Here is a 12,051-nt window from a genome sequence, read left to right as displayed (position 1 = left end):
CCTGGTGGTCTAGTGGTTAAGATTCGGCCCTCTCACTGCCAAGGCCTGGGTCCCTTTTGGGGCAGGAACCACACCATCCATCTGTTGGTTGTCATTCTGTGGTGGCTGTGTGTTGCTGTGATGCTGACAGCTGTGCCACTGTATTTCAAATAGCAGCAGGGTCACCCATAGTGAACAGGTTTCAGTGGATCTTCCAGACTGAGACAGACTAGGAAGAAGGACCTGGCAACCACTTCAGAAAAAATTGGCCATGAAAACACTATGAATAGCAGCAGAGAATTGTCTGATACAGCACCGGAAGGTGAGATGATGGCACAAAAAGACCAGACAGGGTTCTGTTCTACTGTACGCAGGATCACTAGGAGTTGGAATTGACTAAACAGCACTAACAACAAATTACTGTAACTATATATGCTAGTAAATGTTGAGCCAATTACTAAACTGTGATTACTTTTCCTTTCACTCATACCTTTTTGTTTTCCTTAGAGTTAATAATTGCCTAATTTTTAGTTTCCTTGTATTCTTTGTGCACATTGGAAATAAACCCCAAATTCTCTGCTATTTGATCTAAATCTCCCCTCAAGATATTTATTTGGACTGAGTAGTCTTATCAGTTTCCTCTTCTTTAAGATCTGTGGTGGAACACTTGACCTTCTTCAGTCTGGTTTGGTGACCCCCATCTCTATCATAAATGTGAGAATTCCCTTCACCTGTTTCCAATGTTGGATCTCTTGTTTGTTTTTTTGTCCTACATCTTCTCTTTCTTGGTTTACTCTCTCATTTTGATGGATTAGTCTCTCCAGTAGCTTCTTAGAAAAGTGTGTGCCTAGTAAAACTTTTGAGATCTTCTATATCTGAAATTATCTTTATCTTCCCACACATTGATTGATAACTGAGTATAGATATTTAGGTTAGAAATAACTTTACTACAGAACATTGAAGGAAATCTTCCATTATCTTCTAACTTCCAGAATTGTTAAGTAAGAAGTCATAAGCTACTTTGATTACTGATTCTTTGTATGTGCTGTGGTTTTTTCCTCTAGAAGTTTATAGAATCCTCTTTTTGCCCAGTAGGCCTGTTGTAGGTCTATGTTCATCCATTGTGCTGGCCATTCAGTGGGTCATTTCAATCTAGAAACATGTCCTTCATTCCTGGAAGATAGAGTTTTCATTTCTGTCTTCATGTTTTTGATTTCTAAGATCTTTTACTTTTTTGTCTAAATATTCGTTTTTAAAATTAATAAATAGCGTTCTGTTCTTGTTTTCTTTTTTCACGGGTCCGTATCTTCTCATATCTTTGATGATACTAATGAAAGCTTTTGTTTTTGTTTATTCTCTGCATAATGTCTGTTTTTTCCAAGTTGCATTTTTAGGAGGAGAGGAGGGTTGCTTTTGACTGTTTTGGTCTTTATCTCTCATGTTAGAATATTTCCATAGATGTCTGGTAAACCTTGCTAGTCTATCCTTGCTTAAGGGTTAGAGACTCAAAAGCTGATGGAAGCTCTGAGTACCTGGGAGGACTTGTCATTTTTGAACTTCCCTGTAGGTAGAACTGGCTGCCCATTTCTTAGAAAATGCCTTGTCATTGTCTTTAAATCTTTCCTCTTGGGCTGAATGGGTTTTCCAGAGAAGACTTCCAATCTCCTACGTGAAGAATAAAGACTGGATGCCAGGCTTTTGGAAGGCAGGTTTGGGAAGATGGCAAGGGTCTCTGCCTTCAGCATGCGTATGTCCCCCCGGGCCCCTGTTTTTGCTTCGGTGCCTTTGCCTCCTAGCTGTGTCTGGTATCCCAGTCCGGAGACCCTCTGCTTTACCTCTCCACAAAGTTAACCTGTAGTCTGCAGAGTTGAGGAACACAATCTAGGGATCTAAGATGTTTTTTAAACAGCTTATAAGCCATCCTGCTTATTCTAACTTAACCCCTTTCACCCTCACTTCAGAGAAACCTTGTACTGCTATTTGCAAAGCTTATTGAAGATTCTGGGTTTTTTTCTTTTTTGGTAAATAGGATTGCTCTTTTCATCTGCTGGCTTAGGATTCAGCTTTCTCAATCCTGCTAAATCAGTTAAAATGTATCCCTTTGCCAAAGTAAGGACTTACATTAAACATCATCCTTGAAACATGACACACTTGCTAATAATTTATTCACTTGTTAATTGCTCACTTTTGATTTTGTAATCAGCCGTCTCTTAACCTACCCTCCAAATCAAAGGCTGCCACCTTAACAATTACCTACATCTATCCACACATCCATCCCCCATTACCTACTTTTGTGCCTTCCTACACCCAAAGTAATCAGCATCCTGAATGTTCATCATTTCCTTTCCCTTTTGTGTAGTTTTGTTGCATCTATGTGTGTTCCTATAAAGTGTATATTTTTATTTTTGTTCCTTTTAGCTCTATATAAAAGGGCATCATGCTGTATGTAATCTCTTGGGACTTTTATTTTTCATTTAATCAGGTAGAATACTAAGATTTGTCCATATTGTTACCTATCACTGTAGCTTATCCATTTTCACTACTATGTAATATTCTATTTTTTTAATATACTTCATTTTCCTTCTAGCTTCCAAAATTTTACTGTTGTTATCTCCCCTTTTTTTCTCCCCTTCCTTGTGGATTTTTTTTAAATATTATTTACTGTAGTATTAGTGGAATTTTAGGAGGGAACAAAATTACATGTGTGTATTCAATCCACCATTTTTACCTGAGTTACCTAAGTGATTGTCAGAAGTAATTTTGACAATATTAAATATTTTTACCTTCCTAACTTTTAGAGCCTATACCCTGTATAAAGTATGACACCACTGCACATATTCTAAACCCTGGTTATTAGCATTAATAGATGACATCTAATATTAGAAAACCAACAAGGATGTCTGTTGTCATCCAGTCACACCTTCCACCTGGTCAAGGAGTGTTCCAATCAGGAAGCCACAGGTAGTGCTTTTTGACCTCAGAGGTACCTTTCAATTATAACTCAAAGGAAAATGTTGATATTTAGTTAGCTTTTGTGACCTTATTACAACTAAATGTGAGATTTCCATTAGAGTTGTTTAAGTATTGAAAATAGCCTAAGGGCCCCCTTTTTGCCTTTGGGGAAATCTAGGGGTCTAGGAGCCCAGGTTAAGGCTGCAGCTCAGAGCACCGTGCAATAAGACAAGGTTGAACGTTCTCTTTCTTATCTTTTTTCCATTGCAGGGATGTTATCAAGTGGTTGGTCAAAGCGGTAACTGAAGACGGATTAACTCAGCTCCCAAATGGGAATCAAACCTCTTCAGGAACAGGAATCTTGAGGGGCAGCAGTAGCCACCCTTCTCCCCCGCCGGCCCTGACAAAGAACACCAATCAGCTGTAAGGGGGAGGCAGCAGCCATCTTTCCTGGGCTATTGGGATTTACTGTTTCAGAGAATAGCACCACTCCCTACGAGCAGTTTCCCCAAAATTAACAAGCTCTTGTAACATAGAATGATTCTTACTAAAGGCTCTTAGTTTGACTAAAGCCTAAATTTCTAATTCGAAAGGTAAAACAAAAGCAGATGCTTTCCCCCCTAGATAAATAGGACTTCACTAAGTGAATTCAAATTCACAAAGATGAAGTAAAACACAAGCTAGGAGACATTGCCCTCCCTTTCCTGGATTCCAAGAGACAATACAGGGTTACAGCTCCTCATCCCTTCACCTATCCTCTGACAGAAGAGAAGGAGTCATGAGTAGTGAATGTCCCAGCAGCCTTTGTTCTCAAGGACCTGTACCTCTCCTCCAGTCCTGGCAGAAGAATAGCAGTTCAGCTTGCAGGTTCCAAGCAATGGCTCAGGCCGGGGCAGGTCCCGTTACCTCAGACTGCACTGGAAAGAGATTTCTGGCATTCCTTTTATGGGGTTGAGAGTGGTCTTGGCATTTTTTGAGACATGCCAGGATTTTAGGGCTAGAATTGTCCTTACACGAGTAACCTCCTATTCTATGTCAATCATATTGTTAGAAGCCAGTAACATTTGACAGCTCAAATACAGCATTTTGCCTGAATTCACAATGCTATATTATAATTTAGTTGCACCAACCTGATTTTCATATAAGGCCTATGGGCTTTAGCTAATTTAGGAAATAACTTTGTATCTACAGAGAGAATGTTTGGGAACAATGGAGCATTTGCTTGGCAGATTGGAGGAGGCCCTAAAGTAGCGTTATTCCAGAACCCCAGCATACAGACCCAAGAGAGGCAGACACTGCTCCTTCAGTGGAAGCTAATCTCATATAATAGTAGCAATCATAATAAATTTATTGTAAGTAAATATTAGTAAAAACTCAAAAGAAAGGCCTCTAAAAGTCAGCTTATTGTGATCTTAACAACAATAGATGCTACCATTGACTATTAATGAGTGCCTATCTGCCAGGTATCTTACACAGCACTCCAACTTAATGAAATAGGTGGTTTTATTCACCCCTTTTTAGAGATGAGAAGACTTGGATTCAGAGCAGTTTAGTAATTTGTCAAAAGTTGAACAACTTGTCATTACAGAGCCGGAACCTGATGCCGAAGCACCCGGTCCACCTATTGTGTCACTGACTGCAGGTTTTCTGAAAAGCAGAACCCTTTCTTCCGTCACAAATAATCGTGTTAGAAAAGGTTGACTTCAAGCCAGTCTCACCTTTTGGAGGGGTTGCCCAGATTCCTTCTGCCACCTCAACCTGGCTCTCTTCCGCAGTTAGGTCTGATGAGAGAAAGGGTCACGTTCTCCCAGTTAAAGTTCTGAGACTGAACCCAATTGGTAAAAGATTATTGTATAGGAACCAGTAACAGGAGAAAACTACTTGGTAAATATGTATTTTCTCCTATGTCAAAGAAATTCAAATAATTATTAGTCATTCTGGACCTATTTCTTCATCTGTAAAACAGAGAAGTTATAGGTTAGATGATCCTTAAAGTTCTCTAGATCCTTAAGATTGTGTGTTTCTATTTTTGAATTTAAAAGCAGCTTGCTTTTGCAGCTCAACCCCAGGTTCTGAGAGGTTCAGATAGTATGATCTGGCAAAAGGGATTCAGGTAGGTGAAATTGCTAAATAAAAGCATGCTGATGGCTTGAGTAGTTCTCCCTGACTTAGTGTGTGCTTTCCAAGATCCTTTAGTACACTGGTGGGGACCTCCTCCCAGCCAGCAGGGTGGCTCCTTGTCAGACCCTCTCGCTCACTTGTGTTCTGTGTTCTGGACTCAGGATTGTGTGCCAGCTGCAGAGGATGCTGTCCATAGCCGTAGAGGTAGACAGGACTCCCACCTGCAGCTCCAATAAAATTGCTGAGATGATGTTTGGGTTTGTGCTGGACATCCCTGAGAGGAGTCAGAGGTGAGTCTTAGTTTTGTTTTCGTTTTTTGTTCAGGGAACATAATTTCAAAAGAAAATTCCAAATAATAGTTATATTGGGGGAAAAAGAGGTAAAGGGACAGTTCCTGTCTCTTTAACCTTTTGAAAGATAGAGGTTCTCCACTAATTGTTATTATTTGCAACTAAGGCATAATTTATTGGGAAGTGGCAGGGTATCGCAAATGGGGCCTAAATCTTCTTACTTTATCTGTTTGGCTAACAACTTGACTCATCCCTCCAGGTTCTGCTGTTAAGCACTACCTTCTTCCCTGACCCTCAACTATAGAACCTGGTGTAAATGTCTACTAAAGCCTTGATGGATGAGTGAAATGTCCAATATTAGGAGAAGAAGAGGTGACCCAGAATGAGTAAGGTTGGACCTGTAGAATGAGCTCAGGTAGTAAGAGTAAGGAATTCAGTTTCTCCAAGCATGAATTAGTAAAGCATTCTGTTAGGAGGAGATAAAGAAATAAAGTTCTTGGCCAGGACCAATGATTCCTTCTTTGAACCAGTAATTTTAGAATCCAGAGGAAGAAAAATAAATGAATGAATATGAATTCATGAACAGTTGCTGCTACAGGACCATGAGAGAGCCATTGTACCCTAGGGAAATTGACTCCATCAGCTCCGTGTCTGCTTCTTATCCCCATCCCCTAAGCTCCCAGTTGGCAGCTAAAACTGTTCTTGTACAGTTCTGGTTCCTCCATTAAAGAAAATGTTACACCAAATAGCCTTGTAATAAAGATTTAATTAAAATGCCCTGCTAAGATTAAGACAAACATTTATTGGGTCCCTACAATGTGCCAGTCATTGTCACATTATCTCATATTTCCGTGAAACTTTATAACATTATTCCTATTTAACGAATGAGAAAAATACTCAAAGTAGTGAAGTAATTTGCCCAAGATAGTACTTCTAATCAGACTCAGAATCCAAATTTAAATCCAGGATTTCTTTTAATCCCGATTTCAGTGTTCAAAGGAGGCAACATGTTATAGTGGTCGGACAGAAGGAAGTGTACATAAGCGCCATACTTGCTTTATCACTTTGTCAGCAGTTATTTCATTTGGGTTCAACTGCCATACCAGTCATTCGTTTGAGAGATGGGAAATCTGAGGAATGGGTAACTCAGGGACAGTGTTCTTCCTCAAGCATAAAGAGAGAGATTGGCAACAGCTGTTAGCTCAGGGCTAAATCTTCCTCACAAAAAAATAAGTAAATAAAAATAAAAAATAGGAGCAAAATTTTTATGAACTGAGTCCAAAATATATTATTAAGTAAAAAAATATATACAAAAGAGTATGCATAGTAAATATAGATATATATTTTGTAAGAAAAAAGAAATTTAAAAATATACGTGATTATGATCATTTGTGAAAAAAGAAACAAAGCTAAGATAAACCACAGACTAATCAAATTGCTTACATACAGAGGGTGGATGGCAGTGGGCTGGAAAGGAGAAAAGATGCTGGGCTGGGGTGGTCATGGTGGTGGTGGTGGTGTAATACTTCCCTGAGTATATACTACTTCATATAGGAATAACTTTTAGAGCCAGATTAGTGTTTTACATACTCAAAAAAGAAAAATAAGTCAGTGCAGAAGTTGATGAAAAATGAATCAAGGGAAAGCATAACATGGAATACAAACAGACACAAATTAACCTAACTGTTTTAAATAAATAACATAACTGGGGAGGGGGAAGAGAGGGTCGGGGAGAACAAGCCCAGGTAACTTTTTTTTACTTTTTATTTTTAAATGATTATAGATTCTCAGGAATTTACAAAAACTAATACAGAGAGGCTGGATGTACCCTTCACCCTGTTTTCCCCAGTGGTTACATATTACATGACTATAGTACAATATGACAGACAGGAAATTGACATTGGTACAATCCATGGAACGTATGAAGATTTCACTCATTTTACATGCACTCATTTGTGTGTATTCTCTGCGGTGTTATCACGTGTAGACTCATGTAACCACCAGCACAATCAGATATACAGAAGAATTCCATCACCACAAGGATCCCTTGTGGTGCTATCCTTTTGTGGCCACAACCATCCATCTTCCCTAACCACTGGCAACCACTGATTTGTCCAAGTATCTTAAAACACTGTATTTGGACTAAATGCTCTCAGGCTAAAGACAAAATGAGCTGTAAATAAATATTGAACTCTAGTTAGTGGAATTCCTTTGTGCAGAGGTATGAGTTAACAATTCAAAAACTATCTTCTGTGTATTCTAAGATTAAACAAATAAATATATTGTGGATAATAAGAGCCAAATTTCTCACTGTCAGAGAAAAGAGTTACACGTGAAAAGAGGAAAGGATAGAAGGAACTCTGTGTTGCTGGATTAGAATCGGAGGCATCAGTATGAACTTGTGGTCTCTAGTAAATACAGATAGATACAGGAATAGATGTAGATGTATGAGGGTGTTTTATATATATTATATAAATGTATGTGTGTGTATTCAAACATCTTTTTCCTACCTCTGCCCACTGAGAGCATGGAAACAGTTACACTTTAGTAGCAATAAGCACACCTAGTACTCAGATCTTTGTTTCTAAATACCAGTTTACACTAAAAGGAACCAGAATTCCTTGAAGAAATGGCTGATTCCAGAGCTGACGCAGGGAAAAGTACAAGATAAGTATATGATGAGTTTGGAACATCTTGTGCCAGAAAGTAAGGAAATGTTCAAAGAATGTCCAGAGCATGTCAGAAGACACAAGAGCCAGATTAAAGGGCTTCTACTGACCAAACCAGGGGTAATTTGAGTATCAAAATAAATACTGACAGTAATAGACTATAAACTTAAATAAAATAAGAATCTATGATTCTAATACTGATAGGAAGGAGAGAAAGAAGAAAGAGAAAGGACCCTCTTCCTTACAGTCAAAAGCCAACTAATAAATGTAAGAGGAAATGATGAATTTGGAAAAAATACCATAGGCAACCATCATGATAGTTATTTCAGGTATGAATGGATACTAAAATGGTGAAAGTTTGTGGAGTACTAAGATATTTGCGTACTCTCAAAAGTATATTCCTACAAAATGCTCATTAATTATAAAGAGAAAAATAATAACTTTACGATGGAGACACTGCCTTATTCAAGTGATCAAAGTTAACATCAACAATAGGACAAATTGGCATGATGTGCCTCTTGATATGATGTTCTGAAAAAAACCAAAACATTATTTTTGCAGTACTCCTGCCAAAAAATGCATAACTTCAATCTAATCATGGAGAAATAATCAGGCAAATCCCAAATGAGAAACATTCTGTGAAAAAAACTGACCTGCACTTTTCAAAAATGTCAGTGTCATGAAAGACAAAGCAAAATTGAGGAATTGCTCTAGATCAAAAGACATCAAAAGCAGACAACTGAATGCAATGTGTAATCTGGGATTTTCTTTTGCTATAAACAGCTTCATTAGGACAGTAAAATCTGATTAAAGTCTGTGGATAATCTAATGGTATTGTGTTAAGGTTAATTGCCTGATTTTGATCATTGTACTTGGGTTATCCAAAAGAATGTCCTTGTTTTTAGGAATTATACACTGAAGTATTCAGGGATAAATTGATATCATGTATGCAACTTACTATCAAATAGTTCAGAGAAAAAAATTGAAAAAACAGAGACAAAGAGAAGGATAGAGAAAATGTGGTAAATGTTTAACATTTGAGGAATCTGAGTGAAGGGTATTAAGGGTATTTGGGAATTCTTTGTACTATTCTTGTAACTCGTATGTGAGTCTAACAAAAAAAAAATGTTTCTTGTAAACAGCATATATATCATGCACCGTAAGTGACATTTTCATCAACAACAGACCACATATATGACAGTGGTCCCATAAGATTACTGCCGTGCAGCCTAGGTGTTTAGTGGCTGTACCATCTAGTTTTGTGTAATTGCACACTATGATGTTCGTACAATAACACAATCGCCTACTGACACTTTTCTCGGAATATATCCCCACAGTTAGCAACTCATGACGGTAGTTGGGATTTTCTTTTTTAGGCAGCTGACAATCCCTGCCTTTTAATTGGAGTTATTTATTCCATTCACATTTTATTTAATTACTGGTTGTATATCTATCATCTTGTTATTTGTTTCTTATTTGTCCCTCTTATTTGTTCATTTTACATCCTTTCTGCCTTCTTTGGACTAATCAAGTATTTTCTATTATTCCATTTTATTGCTCCTATTGGTTTTTTAAGCTTCTTTTTTTCGATTAAAATTTTGGTTTGACTTAAGTATAGATCACATGCAGTTGTAAGGAATGATAGAGATCCCATGTACTTTTTACCCAATTCCCCCCAATGGTAACATGTTGCAAAACTATAGTGCAGTATCACAATGAAGATATCAAGATTGATACAAGCCAAGAGACAAAATATTTTCATGACCACAGGGGTTACTCATGTTGCCCTTTGATAGCTGTACCCACTTCCCTCCTGTCCCCAGCCCTTCTTAACCCCCAGCAACTACTAATCTGTTCTCCATTTTTACAATTTTGTCATTTCAAGAATGTTGTGTAAATGTAATGATACAATATGTAACCTTTGGGATTGGCGTTTTCCACTCAGCATAATTCTCTAGAGATTGATTCCAGTTGTTGTGTGTATCAATAGTTCCTTCCTTTTTATTGCTGAATAGTATTCCATGGTGTGGGTATACCATCAATTTTTTTAACCGTTTACCCATTGAACGATATCTGTGTTTTCAGTTTGGGGCTTTTATGAATAAAGCTTCCATAAATATTCATGTACAAATTTTCATGTGAGCATAAGTCTTGATTTCTCTGGAATAAATGCCAAGGAGTACAGTTCTTATATCATATGTCAGTTACATGTTTAGTTTTTAAAAAGACTGCCAAACTTTCCCTGTGTGACTGTACCATTTTACACTCTCACCAGCAATATATGAGTGATCCAGTTTCTCTGCATCCTGGCCAGCATTTGGTATTGTCACTGTTTTTTATTTTAGCCATTCTGATAGATGTGTGGTGATGGAATCATCATGATTTCCATTTTCATTTCTCTAATGGCTAATGAAATTGAACATCCTTCATGTGCTTAATTGCCATCTGTATAACTTCACTTATATGTCTCTTTTTTCCTATTCTAAATGGATTGTTTTGTTTTGTACTGTTGAGTTTTGAGAATCTTTATATATTCTAGACACTAGTCCTTTGTCAGATCTGTGGTTTGCAATTATTTTCTCCCATTCTGTAGTTTGTCTTTTCATCCTCTTACAAGGTCTTTCACAGAGCAAAAGTTTTCAATGTTGATGAAATCCAGCTTATCAGTTTTTCCTTTGATGGATAATACTTTTGTGCCGAAGATTCCTCGAGATTATCTGTGTAGACCTGTGATGTCATGTCATCTGCAAATAAGGACAGTTTTAGCTCTTCCTTTCCAGTCTTTATGCCTTTTATTTCCTTTTCTTGCCTTACTGCAGTGGCTAGAACTTCCATTACTGTATTGAATAAACAATGGTGAAAGCAGACATCTTTGTTTTGTTCATGATCCTAGAGGAAAGCATTTGGTCCATTAATTAATTATTGATTAATTAAAATATCAGTTCACCATTAATTATGATGCTAGCTGTAGGTTTTTTTGTAGATGTTCATTAACAAGTTAAAGTTCCCTTCTACTCCTAGTTTTCTCAGTTTTTATCATGAGTGGGTAGTGAATTTTATCAAATGCTTTTTCAGCAAATGTGTTTTTATAAAGGTTGGTCTTACAATTACAATATGCCTCTTTAACTTACTACAGTCTGCCTTGAATTATCACTGTTATATATCACTTAGTATATAATGTAAGAATCTTACAACTGTATATTTCCGTTTACCCCACTCACATTCTTTGTGCTTTATTGTCATACGTTTTACTTTTACATATGTGTAAACTCCAGGATGAAATCATATTTTTGCTTTAAACGTTTAGTTGTTTTTAAAATAAATTAAGAAATGAGCGGGGGAACTGTCTTTTATATTTACATACTGTGGTAAATTGTGATTTATAGTAAAAAATTTATATTTGATCTTCATCCCATTCCTGGCACAGAGTTCCTAAAACCCTTGGAATTTCCTAAGTGATGAGAGAGATAAAAAGTGTCTATTATTATGTTAATAAGGTGACTGTTGGAATGCCTCTAGGTCACCTGAGAATGGGGGCTGGTTGCCAGGGGAACTAACCGTGTCCCCAGTCCCCCACTCCATCCCATCCCTGCCTGCAGGGAGGGGAGAGGGGCTGGAGATTGAGTTCAATCACCAATGGCCAGTGATTTAATCAGTCATGCCTCTCTAATGAAGCCTCCTTTCAAAAAGACCGGGTTAGGAGAGAGAGTTTCAAGTTACTGAACACACGGAGATACCAGGAGAATGACGTGTGAGAGCATAGAAGCTCCTCGCCCCTTCCCACATACCTTGCCCTATGTATCTCTTCTGTCTAGCTGTTCCTCAGTTATATCCTTTTATAATAAACTGGTGATCTAGTAAGTAAACCGTTTCTCTTGAGTTCTGTGAGCCACTCTAGCAAATTAATCAAACCCAGTGAGGGCGTCCTGGGAGCTTCCAACTTACAACTGGTCATTCAGAAGCACAGATGACAAGATGAACTTTCAGTTGGCGTCTGAAGTGAGAGTAGGAAGACAGTCTTGTAGGACTGAGCCCTTAAC

At 37.7% G+C, this 12,051-nt stretch overlaps 1 protein-coding gene across 3 annotated transcripts in view; it reads left to right on the top strand.

The window, feature by feature from the left end:
* SIMC1 (SUMO interacting motifs containing 1) overlaps window positions 1-12,051 on the top strand; it is a 98,098-nt gene that overhangs the window by 68,683 nt on the left and 17,364 nt on the right. For all 3 annotated transcript variants that reach the window (XR_011525447.1, XM_070570314.1, XM_070570315.1), the window contains exons 6-7: window positions 3,202-3,354; window positions 5,214-5,342. Coding sequence is in view for 2 of the 3 variants with exons in the window: in XM_070570314.1 (XP_070426415.1) it covers window positions 3,202-3,354; window positions 5,214-5,342 (282 nt within the window). In the remaining variant the exon portion in view is untranslated. The remainder of the gene's footprint in view (window positions 1-3,201; window positions 3,355-5,213; window positions 5,343-12,051) is intronic.

This window comes from Equus przewalskii, chromosome 13, assembly GCF_037783145.1.
Source record: "Equus przewalskii isolate Varuska chromosome 13, EquPr2, whole genome shotgun sequence".
Lineage (NCBI taxonomy): Eukaryota > Metazoa > Chordata > Mammalia > Perissodactyla > Equidae > Equus > Equus przewalskii.
This window is presented reverse-complemented; position numbering and strand designations above follow the sequence as displayed.